Genomic DNA, 14,901 nt, shown 5'->3' with positions numbered 1-14,901 from the left:
TGGCAGAAAATTTAAAAAAAAGATCTAAATAGTGCGGATTTGCAGTGCTCAGAGCTACAGAGAGAAATGCGTGATTTACTGCATGATTCACAGGGCTAAATGCAGATATGACAAGTAATTTGGAAAGCTAACAGAAAATTATAATTTATTGAAAAGGGATTTGAGTACAAAAGTTGGGAAATTCAGTTATATTTGACTGTGGTGGGACCACATCTGAAGTAATTATGTACACTATTGGTCTCTTTATTTAAGGAAATAATTCAAATGTGTTGGAATCTGTTCAGAGAATGGTTACTGATATTTAAGAATGAGCAGATTGGCTTATGATGAAAGAGTGGGCTGGCTCAGCTGGTATTGACAGGAGTTTAGATAAGTGAGAGGGAGAATTTGGTTGAAATATAAAATCCGAGGATGTCATAACAGGATGTGGGAAAATCTGGAGGCAATGTCTCTGTTTAATCAGAGAACCCTAGTTCAAGATACTCCCATTTAAGAAAATTATTTGTTTGAGTTTTTAAAATGATCTTCTCAAAAAAAATAGAGGAAACGGGGTCACTGAATAATCTTAAGCCAGAATGCAACTGGGAATGCAGAGTTGAAGTTACTCTCAGATCAGCCATAATTTTTCAGTGCTGGTTAGGTGTAAGGGGATGAAGGATGTTTTCCTGCTTCTGATTTATGTGCTCACATGTCAATTAGGATGTCTCGCTCATTATCACTTTTCCAAATTCACACTGAAAGTTGAATAATATGAGAGCCAGTGAGGAAGGAAATCATTTTTTTTCTGCCGTACCATAAAAATGATGATATTCAAAGTACTGTGAGACGCATCTAGTTCTTCTGAAGTAAATGAAGGGATTAGATGAATTGTCAGATAATTTATACAGTTAACACATATTGCTATTAAACATTCCCAGGACGGTGGAGGACAGGTCAGGCAATCATGAAGCATGAAAACAGGTCCTTCATCTCACCATATCTTTGTAACGGCAAGTACATGAAAAATTGATTAAAGATTCCTTTATTGCCTTCTGGCTGCTATAAGGCAAACAAAGAGCCACCATTAATATTGCCCGGCGCCCCTTACAATACGAGACAATGTAAAGTAAAAGAGAGTCCCTTCAGAGTCATCGAATGTCCGTGGATTTGCCTCCAATCCTCCAACAGCCACACAGACTCCTGATCGATGAAGGTGGAGGCCCTTCAGGAGGTTTTTTTTTCTCCTTCAGCAACCTCTGGAATACCTGGTTCCGTTGAGCCAGTCTCCAGCAGCACGCAGACTATGCTGGATCCTTGACTACAAGTCACCTGCAGTGTGTATGGGACCTTCAGCTGCTGTGCCTCTCGCTGGTCTACTGCCATGGCCACAGTCCTTTGGGCCCTTCAGGTGCTGACTCCCTCACTGGTCCATTGCCGTGGTCAGTGTCCTGAAGGTTCATCTCCCATGCTTCATTATGAGAGGGTGTTATTGCCCTGCACTGGTCCACTGCTCCCTGGAGTCTGCAATCCCTCATTACCTCTGTAAAGCATAGCTACCACCATTTTGGTTGTACAGGCACTGCCCAAATGACAGCACTGCTGGAGCTGTTGTAATGGCAATGCTGGTGTGGAGCAGAGAAACATTTCTTCCCCAAAGTGTTCTACTGCCCTCCAAAAAGGAGCCAACATGTTTTTTATTTTAAATCCTGTGGCCATGGGGTCTGGGCCCAAGGTGGCAGTTCCTGTGTTCGGTAGTGGCCATAAGTGGTTGCAGACTCCAGGGACCAGTGAAATGGTGCAGGGTACCAGAAATGAAGAAAATATCCGCCCCACCCCGAGAAGGAGAAGCAGAGGAGACAATTCTCAGGATGGTGGGCACAGTGGCGGACCAACGAGTAGCTCTGCGGCTGAAGAACATGCACGGGCTGCTTATGGGCTGCTGGATCATGAGGCCCCGATATTGGAACCAGGATTTGAGAGGGTGCCAATGGCAAGAAGGGCTCCTGAAGGGTCTTGGGCAATGAAGAGCTTCTTCATTGTGTCAGAGGTGTGGATCTGGGCTCGGGTTGCTGAAGGTTTGAACTGAACTGGAGTTTTGTGCAGTTTCAGAGGCCATGGAAGTGCTCGAGGTGAATCCATGGGCACTGTGGTTCTTTTGCTTCTCTTTCTCTGCCTTACGGCAGACTAAAGACAGTTTTATGTGATATTACATTTCTGTTTTATTACGTAACAATAAATAGTTATAGAAAAAAAAAGGACCAGTCCACAAAGTAAAATCGTATTGGGGCAAGGCTAATTTTGAAGGCTTTAATCAGGAATTTGCAAAGGTTGTTTGAAAGAGGCTTTTAGTTGATAAAGGGATATCGAGCAAGTGGGGGCTTTTACTTTATAATTAGGCAAGTTAAACTTTTCAGATCAAAGACAACTACAGCCAGAGTAAATTAATGGTGTTTGAATTGGTCAGGTTAGAATTTTGATATCTTAAAATAATCTTGAATTATACCAATAACATTAAGGCTCTTGGCATACTCCATTTTCACAGAGTAAAACTGGCTGCAACTTCTGGCATCCTCTTTCCCAGTTGCTCACCCAATGGCGTCTGCAATAAATGAATGCTATGGGCTGAATATTTTTGCTTCAGAGACAGGTGAAAAGATGAAAGCTTGAAGAATCAGTAGTAACAGATTTTAAGCAATACATTAACTGATGCATAAACTGAGAATTACATTTTGTCTAAGAGTTCATTCCTGGAGAAGATTGTAGGTTAAAAAAAAATCATATTTTTCTTTTCATTTACTATTTCTCCCTTAATGTATGACCCTTCTCTCTTACTCAATATCCAATGATGTAAATACAAAAAATATAAATTCTTGACTTGTTGCCTGTTTGATTTGGTGAATTTTTTCATCGATTGGGTGAACATCCTCTTTGCAGTGGCAGACAAATTTAAAGCAGAGAGAGAATCATACAACATGGAACAGACCCTTCAGCCCCATTCATCACTGCTGGGTTCATCCCATTTGCCTTCATTTATTCCATATCCTTCTAAGCCCTTCAAGAATCCTTAGAATACAGCAGCACAGAAAACAGGCCATTTTGCCCTTCAATTCTGTGAAGAACTATAATTTGCCAAGTCTCACTGACCTGCACCCATTCCATATCGATTCATACCCCTTCATCCATGTACCTGTCCAAATTTTTCTTGCATGTTAAAATTGAGTCTGCATTCACCACGTCAGCTGGCAGCTCGTTCCACACTCTGTGTGAAGAAATTCCCCCAATAATCCTCCTATTCTTCTCCCCTTTCTCCCTTAAGCCATGTATCACACCTAACCTCAGTGAGGGGAAAAAAACTCCTTGCATTTACTCTATCATGTCCCATCCTTATTTTGTGTACCTCTATCAAATCTCCCCTTATTATTCTATGCTCCAGCAAATAAAGACCTAACCTGTTAAACTTTTCCCTGTAACTCAGTTCTTCAATTCCTGGTAACATCCTAGTAAATCTTCTCTGCACTCTTTCAATTTTATTGATATTTTTCCTGTAGTTAGATGACCAAAATTGCACACATTGCTCCAAATTTGGCCTCACCAATATCTTATACAACCTTACCATAACATTCCATATCCAATACTTAATACTTGGATATATGAAGGCCAATGTCCAAAACCTCTTCGTTATGACACAATCAACCTGTGACACCACTTTCCTGGAGTTATGTATCTATATTCCCTGATCCATCTGGCCTATTGCACTCTTCAGTGCCTATCCTTTTACCATTTATCCCTCCAAAATGAAACACCTTACACTGGATTAAATTCCATCTGCCATTTTGCAGCCTGTTTTTTTTCAACTGGTCCAGATCCCTCTGAAAATTTTGAAAATCTTTCTTGCTATCCATTTTAACTCCAATCTTTGTATTATCAGCAAACTTGCTGATCTAATTTACCACATTATTATCTGGATATTTGAAGTAGATGACAAACAATAATGGACACAGTATACCACTAGTCACAGGTGCCAGAGAGGCAATCAACCACTACCACTCTCTGTTTTCTCCCATAAAGCCAATATCAAATCCACTTTACTACCTCACCATGAATTTCCTGACTAACCTCCCATGTGGGACCTTGTTAAAGGCCTTACTAAAGTGTTTGTAGACAATATCCTCAGCCCTTTATCAAGTTTCTTGGTAACCTCTATAAGATTGGTTGAACATGACATACCAAGCACAAAGCCACATTGACTATCTTTAATAGGTCCCTGCCTCACCAAATACTTGTATATCTGACATCTTACAACGCCTTTCAATAACTTACCAACCACTGATGTTGGGCTCACCGTGTGCCATTTTTGGAGCCTTTTTTAAGCAATGGAACAATATGAGCTACCCTACAATCCTACAGTACCTCACCCTGTAACTAGGATGTTTTAATTATATCTGCCAGGGCCCCTGGCTTTGCTGTACTATTCTCCCTCAAGATCAGAAGGAATACCTTGTCAGGTCCTGGTGATGCATCCACCTTTATTCATTTTGAGACAGCATGCACCTCCTTGTCTTAAATGATATAGGTTTCATGACCTGACTGCTGGTTTACCTCACTTCCTGAGACTGTGCCAGTTTCCTGAATAAATACAGGTGCAAAAACCCATTTATGATCTCCCCAATCTCTTCTGGCACCAAACATAGCAAACCACTATGATCCACTTTTGTCTCTTACAATCCTTTTACTTGAATATACCTGAAGAACCCATTCTGATTTTCCTTTACATTGTCTGCCAAACCAGTCTCATCTTCTTTTAGCCCTCCTGATTTCCATTGTTTTTTTTTCTGTATTTTTTTGTATCTCATTTGTTCTTTGTTACCTATATGTCTCTCTTCTTAACTGGATTCCCAATAGCTCTTGAAAACCAAGGTTCTTCATGCCTGTTAACTTTGAAGGCCTTTCACTTACCAAGCACATCATTGCCAGAAAACAACCTATCCTGATTCAGGCTTTCTAGATTCTTCCTCACTTCCTTAAAATTGGCCTTTCTCCAATTTAGAATTTCAACCTGAGGAACAGACCTGTCCTTATCCATAATTATCTTGAAACTAATGGGATTATAATTACTGGACCCAATGTTCCCCTTCACATATTTCTGTCACTTGTCCTGTCTCAATCCCAAATAGGGTTCCAATATTGCACTCTCTAGTTTGTACCTCAATATATTGATTTAGAAATTTTTCCTGAACATGTTTGACAGCATCCAGGCCATCCATCCATTTTAGAGTTGGGAGTCCCAGTTAATATGTGAAAAGTTAAAAATCACCTATGATCACAACCTTGTTTCCTGCAGCTGTCTGCTATCTCACTAGAAATTTGCTCCTCCAATTCTCGCTGAGTTGTCTAAAATACAACCTTATTTATGTGATCATACCTTTCCCATTTCTTAGCTCCACACAAAAAACCATTGACGAGCCCTCTAGTCTATCCTGTCTGAGCACGGTTTGGATATTTTCTGACAAACAATACTGTTCCACTCTTTTTCATGCCCCATGCTCTATCGCAGGGGTGTCAAACTCAAATTCACGGAGGGCCAAAATTAAAAACTTGGACTAAGTCGAGGGCCGAACTAAATATTTATTGAAAATTTTCAACAACATCTGCATGTTTTCTCTTCTTTCAACATATGTAATGTTAAACTTTTTCTTATTAAAATAAATGTTTAATAATAGTTTTGGATGAACTCTTTCCAGAAGCATTAACAAATGAGAAATAAAATATTCAATAAATAATATTTCTCTATAGAGGATTTGTCAAATGTTGCTAGTGTGCTGTCGAATAGTAAAACCTGAGGGCTATTGAGAATGTGGGAGAATAACATGATTCCTGAAACAATCAAATGGGTGACTGATTGTGGGCATGAACTCTAGCAGGGTTATTTGCCATGCCCTTTTTCCATTGGTACAGATATCCTTTGATTTACACACTTTTCAAGTTTTATGCCTAATGAGCTTGTATCATTTACAACCAGGAATTTTTAACCAGGAATATATTTATCACTGTGACATGAAACTATTGGAAGATCGTTTTATCCTGAGATTAAAGTTCATAATACTTACTCAGGCCTGTGTGCGGGAGGGCGGGGTTTGCGGGCGATCGGGTTGGACAATGACAGTGCGGGGGCATCAGCTCTCGCTGCAGGGCGGCATGTCGGCGGATCAGCGGCCCCGTCACCGTGAGTCGCGGGTCGGCATGCAGCAGGGAGGGGGAGTGGGCAACGGTCCTGGCGAGGTCAGGCTCGAGGCCTCCAGTTCCGGGCGCTGGGAAGCGGCCTTGGGTTCCCCTGACACTGGCCAGGCCGCGCTGCGGTGGGGGGGGCGGGCGGGGGGGACACGACAGTGCGGGGGCATCTCAGCGGATCAGTGGCCCCGTCACCGTGAGTCGCGGGTCGGCCTGCGGCAGGGAGGGGGAGTTGGCAACGGTCCTGGCGAGGTCAGGCCCGAGGCCTCCGGTTCTGGGCGCTGGGAAGCGGCCTTGGCTTTCCCTGACACCGGCCAGGCCCCAAAACCAGAGTCTACGGTGAGACCATGCAACGTAAACAGAGGAGGTGGGGGCGATTAGCGGGCTGACGCCAATGCATTCTGGGATTTGTTGTATTACTGTGCATGCGCTATACTGGCGCGGCAGCCAGCGGGCCACCTCTAATACATTTTTGAAATGATCTTGCGGGCCAAATATAATTATATTGGCCCGCGGGCCAGAGTTTGACATGTGTGCTCTATCGCATCAAACTACAGATGCCTGGAACATTGAAGTGCCAGTTCTGCCCATTCTGCAACCAGGTTTCACCTATGACCACAATGTCATAATTCCAATCAGTGCTTTAATCTTGTCTGCCTTTCCTGGAATATTCCTTACATTGAAATACATGCATCTAAGAACATTATTTCTATCACACACATTCCTTTGAATTCGGTCTTTATATGCAGTCTTAACATATGGTTGCTCCTCTACTCCACTATCAGCTCTGCCATTCTGGTTCACCTTCCCTTTTAAATCTGTTTAACCCTCACCCCCTCGAAGCAGCACTAGCAAACCTTCCTGTAAAGATATTAGTCCCTTCCAGTTCAGAGGCAAAGTGTTACCTCAGTACTGGTCCCAACTTCCCCGGAAGAGAGTCCAATGATTCAGAAGTCAGAAGCCTTCCCTCCTGCACCATCTCTTTAGCCACGTTAAGCTGCATTATCTTCCCATTTCTAACCTTACTATGCACAGGTAGTGAACCTGATATCACAACCCTGGAGGTCCTGACCTTCAACTTCGCACCCAACTCCCTGAACTCTCTTTGCAGGACCCCATTGCCCTTCCCACCAATGCCATTGGTCCTTACATTGTTCACGACATCTGGTTGCTGACTCTCCCTCTTAAGAATGCAGTGAACTTGATTTGAGATATCATGGACCCTGGCACCTCACTATTCAATCCCTATCACAACAGTTCACTTCTCCTCCCTCCCTTTCTTAGCCACAGGGTTTGACACTGTCTCAGAGACCTGAGTGTCATGGCTTATCTCCAAAACAGTATATGTGTAATTGAGGGGAATGACCATTGCAATGCCTAGTTGTTCCCTTTTCCTCTTCTGTTTGTCACCCGACTGCCTTCCTCATGCCTCTTCGGTGTGATTGTATCCCTGTAACTCCTGTCAGTCACACCCTCAGCCTCCTGAACAATCCAGATTTCATTCAGCTCTAGCTCCAATTCCCTAATACGGTTTGTAAGGAGCTGTAGTTTTAAGCACCTCTCACAGATGAAGTGGTCAGGGATTCTTTTGGCTTTCCTGACTATTCACATTCTGTAAGAGAAGCATGTCCCTGCCTTGGCTGCGATTCTTTCTCTCTATCCAGTTTTCAAAAAGAGATAGAAAGAATCCTGTCCTTGCGTGTACCTCCTTGCTAATTCTTTTGTTCTTCAAAAGGGTGGTCCTTGCCTGACCTCAACTCCTGTTCCACCACCTCTGCTCACTAAAACCTCAAAATCCCACTCTTACACTGGCTACTCCCACAATGGTCGCTCCACTTAAGCTCCCTATCCCTTTATTGGCTACAGCTAATTAGCCAATGGAGAAATTTAAACCAGCACCTACCTTTCCCTGTGCTTATTAAAAACTTCTCTTTTCGTTCCAAGTCCCAGTCTTGCAGTTCCCAGCGAGAAACAATTTTTAAAAATCCATAAATTCATCCAAATCAAATTGTACAGGTATACGTCATTATACTTGGGTTTGCTAAAATTTGTGGGCAACAGTATGATGGATGGACAAAATTATTCTTTTCTCATTCCACTATGAAATCCTGACCAACAAATTCTGGATCAATCAAAATGGTTATGCTCAACTTCAATTTTACCTTGCATTTTTGGGCTTTAGCAACATCTTGATTATTTATTGTAATTGTGGTACAATATTTATATTTTTACTTCAAATGAGCATTATATTTTTTAATTCCCTATGTTTTCTAAATTTTTGTTTCAATTTCCCAGCTGTGGGGAACGAGCAATTGAATGGAAAATACATTTAGTCATGGACCAAGAATTTGGTCAAATTAAACCAGTACTGCATAAGAGAGCAGCAAGTTAACATCTCTGCCCCTCATTTATTTCAACATTTGAACAATTTTGTTTTGAATTTACAGCATAATAACTTGAAGTTTATTTCACTTATAATTATTGCATTTTTTTCTGGATTACCATCAGATTTTCTATTTTGTTGAATAGATTTCTGTCCTGATAATTATTTAACAGGATTTTTAACAGAATTACAGATGATATAAAGTGTTACTTCACAATGAAAGCTCACAGAGCTTGTTGACTGCTAGGCTATTAAATACAAATAAATTGAACTCGAGGGGGAGTCTTTGTCTTTATTGCTTGGGTGTTAACTTTAGCCAAGATAGGCATCAAAGCAAGATCCGACTGGGACCAACAGAGGCAGAAAAGAACCTGTCCAATTTTCCCTCCTTTTAAATTTGAAATATTCATGCCATTATTCTTGCCTGATCTTCTTCTCTGCTCTCATTGCAACCATGCTCCTTGGTAGTTCTGTGTTATCTCAGAATTAAATGGTTCCTTGGATTAATAAAGCAAAAAATGAACTTGTGACAATGAACAATAATTATATAAAAAGCAAACTGCTGGAGGGACACAGCAGGTCAGGCAGGATTTGTGGAAGGAAAGATCACTTGTTTCTCCAATAGCGTCGATGTGCTCGAGCCACACGGTATACAATAGACCCTTCTGCCCAACTTATGATTGCTGACCATGTTGGAATGCTGGACTCGTTCCATTTGCCTGCATTTGATTGATACATCCAGAAATGCCTTTAAAATGTTGAAATCATGGCTGCTTTTATAGATTCCTCTCGAAGTTCATTACAGAAATCTACAAGCTTCTGACTGAAATAATTGCACTTGAGAACCATCTTGAATCTCTCGCCTCTTACTTTAAACCTATGCCTTCCTGTTCAAGAATAATTTACCCTGGTTATCTTTCATGATCTTGTAAACCTCTATAAGGTCATCCCTTCTATGCTCGAGGGAAAAAAAGATAGTCTATGCATCTTCTCCCTCTAACTCAGAACTTAGAAGGGCCTGTTTGTGTGCTAAAATGTTCTCTGGTTCTAAATTTTCATACAGTTTGTAAGGTCAGATGCTGGACTTTAGGCTTTGCAAGTTTGACTGATTTGGAATCAATCTCAGTAAAACTTTGGTGACTTCTGCTGAGAAGTAGACAAAAGGCACAGTTGTGGTTTTATCATTTTACAAGCTCAAGCATAAGGCAATTAAGTGGAATATTTGCTGAATCCAGTCAGGATCTGATTTTAATTCCACAGTTTATTATTCTATCAAATTGGAATCAGTCGCAATATGATGGTCACTCTTTCATTGGTGTTGAATTCGTTGATGCTGCTGTATAATAGATTTGTTCATATGGTCTATCTTAGCACTTCCAAAACTGATGTGACTTAAAAGAATGGAAAATATATCAATAAGATTGAAAGGGTGCAGAAAACATTTACTTGGATGTTGCTCAGACTTCAGGAACTGAGTTACAGGGAAAAGTTAAACAGATTAGGACTTTATTCCCTGGAGTGTAGAAGAATGAAGGGAGATTTGATAGAGGTATTTAAAATTATGAAGAGTACAGACAGAGTAAATGTAGGTAGTTTTTTTCCACTGAGGGTAGGTGAGATACAAATGAGACGACATGGGTTAAGGGTGAAAGGGTAAAAGTTTAAGGGGAACATTTGGGGGAACTTCTTCACAGAGAGTGGTAGGAATGTGGAATGAGCTGCCTGCTGAAGTGGTGAGTCCAGGCTCAATTTTAACATTTAAGAAAAATTTGGACTGGTATGGAAGGTATCAAGGGCTATGGACTGGATGCAGGTCAGTGGGACTTGGCAGAAAAATAGCTTCACACAGACTTGAAGGGCTGTTTCTGCTGAAATGTTCAATGGTTCTAAGTTTTAATACAGATAGTAAGGTCATTGTGAAGGCAGATTTAGGTTTAGGGCTTTAGGTTTTGTAAGTTTGACTGATTTCGAGTCAATCTCATTTTCTTTCAAAATATTTTCCATGAGCTGTATTCTGAACTATCTTTATCAATAATGCAATAGGGAATCTAATACAATTAAATTAATGGTAACTACTTTAACCACATAGTCTGTAAGGAGGAATATTGTAGCTGGTTTATGTTTTTGTTGTATTTTCATCAAGGACCCTAATGATGCTCCTCATTTGTGTAAGTTGTTTGGAAGCCATAATGAAAATTCTGCAACTTCAAAACAGTTTGACTGGTTGCAAGTATGGAACTATCATTTAACATTGAGTTTAAATTACTTCCATAGTAATCTGATGGTCTGGAATAATAATTCATGCACATAACATCAAATCACTTTTTCAACTTTGAGGATTAAATTTAGATTCGTTCAGTTATCTCTCTCTGCACCTCCAAAAACTTTCAGGGTTTGTAGGTTAATTGGTGTATTTGGGCACACGGATTTGTGGGTCTGAAGGGCTTGTTGAATCTCTAAATAAAAAATTACTAACTTATAAATTGATGCACAATGGAGAGGCACATTGCATCTTAGCACTCTTTTACTTACCTGCCAAGTAGTAATTGTTCTGGGCTTGGAGTTGAATGGTATTGAAACCTCAGTAAAAATCCTCATTATACAGAATTCAAGCAACTGGCAAGAAAAAAAAATCAAGGAAATGAATAAATAAATAAAAATGTAAAATAAATAAGGATAAATAAAAATTTAAATAAAAGTTTAAAATTGTATAAGTAAATGTTCTTTAAAGCAATGTACAAAGCTTTGGTGAATATAGGAACAAACATTCAGACAACTTGAGTGCCCCGGTCATGCTCCACCCACAGCAGTTGTTTGACTAAAGTTTGAATAAAGTTGTGCTTGAATAAAATGGCATTCAGAATGAAGAGCTGGCTGCTTCTGCTGACTGGGGTAGCTCTCTCAAAGTGTCTCCCTATCACTCTCTAGTCACTCTTTATCTTTATTATATTATTAAGTATTTTACCTGTAGTAAGGCTTTATTGATAAACTTTGGTGAGGTGGGGGGGGTTAATTATGCTAGCGGCATGGTTAGTGTAGCCTTTAACACAGCGCTTTTACAGTGACAGTAACCGGGATTTGAATTTAAATTTAAATTTTGTAAAATTACGGGAATCACCTGATTAAAATGAACTTTACCTAATTATGGGCTACAATACTGATTTAAAAAAAAAATTACTTAACATTTTACACTGTCTTTTGTCTTTCAAACTGTTTATTCTTAATGCTAATGAATTAGTTAGGCATTATAAGAGTGAGTCTCAAGCAACTGGAAAATTTGCAATTCCAGCATCTACCAATCCCCGTAAGTGCTGGATACCAAGGGTTTTATTGTATTTTGATGGTGGAATTGAATGCTGGGATACATACGCACATCCTGTCTGTCTCTGCAATCCATACCAAAATTTGGTTAGTTATTTCAGGTAGAAGTTGTTGAATCCAATTTTGTTGTCCCTTATATTCATCCCTGAAGTGGCAGCAGAGTCATTACAATACATTTGTAACTCCTGTTTGCACTACATTGCTGTACCCAAGTTTCATGATCTTTACTGACGAATCTGGGCTGTGTAGACATTACAGCAAATGTTAAAGTCCCATTAATTGAACCATTGGGCTAATAGACCAGTTGCTTTCCCACCAAGATATAAAGTTAATTATGTTAGTTTATTTTTACACTTGTTTTCTGCATGGCATTAATCTGGCTGTTTTCTATAAATTGCTTTATATAAAAGTCTATAAATGTGCCAATTATGTTTCCAGTGATCCAAATAGTTTCTTAACTTCTGATGTTTAAGTTAAATCAATAGATCAAATTTAAATAATACATTTTTTCGTGGTCAGAATATAATCTCTGAATGCCTACTCCAAAGTATGCCACTGAGCTAATATTAAAGAATTACGTATGTAAGTAGCGAAGATATACAGCATCTTGTTTTTATTGTTTGGGGTATTTGGGGGAGCTGCATAGAAGGTCACATTTGGAGTATCATGTTGTGTTCTGGTTGCTGCACTCTCGGATGTGGAAGCTTTGGAGAGAGCACAGAAGAGGTTCACCGGGGTGTTGCCTGGCTCAGAGCTACGGGGAAAGATTGGATAAACTTGAATTATTTTCTCTAGAGGACAGAGGCTGAGGGGAGACATGATAGAAATATATAAAAGTATGAGAGAAGTAGATAGATCAGATAGTCTTTTTCCCAGGGTAGAAAGTCAAGAAATAAAGGGCATACATTTAAGGTAAAAGGAAGAAATTTTAAAAGAGATTTGCTGCCATTTATTTTTACACAGAAAGGAGCCTGGAATGGGCTGCTATAAGAGATGTTGACTGCAGCTGTGATACTGATATTTGAGAGAGATTTGGACAGCTACATGAACAGGAAGGGAATGAAGGGGTATTCACTGTGCAAGTAGAATGGGATTGGTTGAAATTGGCATTACGGCTGACTCAGACATTGTGGGCTGAAAGGTCTGTGCTGTATTGTTTGATGTTAATTATATTGTCAGATTACTTATTTTTAACCATTTATTTACCAGTATCTATTTAATAGAAGAATGTTTCTCATGTTTGAAATTAAAACATTGATTTTATGGCATTTTTGATTGTCCCTTCATAATATAGAATTATTCCAGCAGAGAACAAGGCCTTTGAACCTACTGAGTCAATACAGTACCAGCTTTTCATAAAGCAACCCTTTCAACCCCAGTCCTCCACCCTTTCCCTGTAGCCCTTTGTGACTATATAGTTCTCTTATCCTAATTAACTCTGTTTTCTCACTCTTTAATCTTCTTTGCATAAGAAAATATTTTCCGCTATACTTCCTGTTGCTTTTATTATTGTTTTATATCTGTGTACACGGGTTTTTAAGCAAGTCTGATTTGACGTTTGATTGAAGTTAAATATCCTGCTACGCACATTGACACCTCCATAAAATTTTACCCTGGTCTTTTTTGTTTTAAGTGCAACCACCTATAACGAGTAGCTGAATTGCTCACCCTTGAACCATCCTGATGAGTCTTTTCTGCACCTCTTAAGTGTGGTAATCAGAAATGGTGGCAATGCTGCAGTTGTAGCCAAATCTAAAGATTTAGTGTTAGCTTCCTGATTGCACAAGCAGCAAAAATCTTCTGTTCTTGCACAGCCTTAAAACCATGCCATTTAATGGCTTTTCAGCCATTAATTCTGCTCATAGGTGTATGAGGACTCTGGTTAAGGGGAGCAGAGGGGTTAATTTGCCCAAAATTTTGCACAGGGCCCGGGCAGCCTTGCATCTCACCTCTGGGCCTGGACACAGGTCGCTGTCTTCTCTGTTAACCGGCTGGCGGCATGCTGAGTGGGGCATGGGGGGGATGCATGCTGAATGGGCTGAGCAGGAGGGGGGGGAGGTGCCGAATGGCCGAACAAGTGAGTGGAGGTGCTAAATGGGCTAAGCAGGGGTGGGAGTTGCAGAACAGGGGTGAGAGTGCTGAACAGACTAAGCAGGAAGAGGAGGTGCTGAACAGCTGAATTGGGGTGGAGGTGCTGAATGGGCAGAGTGAATAGGGCTGCTGAATGTGAAGGGGGGGGGGTACTGAACAGGCTGAGCCAGTGGCCAAGTGGGGCAGCCATCGCTGAGGCTCTCACTCATGCTGGTCGGCGAAGCACGGAGCCAGGCACCCCACCATGGAGCCTAGGTGGCTGAACTCCACCTGGTGTTGGCCCACTGCTCATGTGCCTCCCTGCCCCGGTACTCAAATCCATCGCGCATGTGCTAGCTGACACTTGCGCATGTACCAAAGAATAAATCCTGGAAAGGCAATGGACCGTGGAACAGGATGCCTCCAACTAATAAAGTAAGGCTGAGGCTGTGATTATAAAGGGAAGGTGAGATCAGGCAAAGCTGGGGAGATAGAGACCTGAATTATTGAGATCTCCATATCCCTGGCTTTGCCTGAATTTGGGGGAGGGGGGTAGTGATTGGGCGGCCCCTCCCCTAGCTTGTACGCCTATGATTCTGCTTTGTTACCAATTGCTATTAGACAGATGTCTGGCTATAATTGTTGACAAACACAGTTGTAAATTTCTGGTCTAGTTAAGTTAAAATTAGCTGTGATACTTTTGCCGGTAGCATATTTCTAAGATCATACAAACAAGATTATTCTGCCTGTTTCAGAGTCTCTCCGAAGCAAAGATGGAGCTGAAAAGAAAAGATCAATCTTTGCGTCAGCTGAACAAAAACCTAGCACAGCTGGAGCAAGACAAGCGCCAACTTGAGGAGAGTATCCATGATGCAGAAAATGCCTTGTGCAAGGCAGCAAAGTGAGCATGGGGCTTTAGA

The 14,901-nt window shown here is 40.8% G+C and overlaps 1 protein-coding gene across 7 annotated transcripts in view; it reads left to right on the top strand.

Annotated features, from left to right (window-relative positions):
• The window catches only part of ccdc171 (coiled-coil domain containing 171), a 378,891-nt gene that overhangs the window by 201,010 nt on the left and 162,980 nt on the right, over positions 1 to 14,901 (top strand). For all 7 annotated transcript variants that reach the window (XR_011353507.1, XM_069924483.1, XM_069924477.1 and 4 more), the window contains one exon: positions 14,737 to 14,882. Coding sequence is in view for 6 of the 7 variants with exons in the window: in XM_069924483.1 (XP_069780584.1) it covers positions 14,737 to 14,882 (146 nt within the window). In the remaining variant the exon portion in view is untranslated. The remainder of the gene's footprint in view (positions 1 to 14,736; positions 14,883 to 14,901) is intronic.

The sequence above is a fragment of the Narcine bancroftii genome, chromosome 1, assembly GCF_036971445.1.
Source record: "Narcine bancroftii isolate sNarBan1 chromosome 1, sNarBan1.hap1, whole genome shotgun sequence".
Taxonomy (NCBI): Eukaryota; Metazoa; Chordata; class Chondrichthyes; order Torpediniformes; family Narcinidae; genus Narcine; species Narcine bancroftii.
This window is presented reverse-complemented; position numbering and strand designations above follow the sequence as displayed.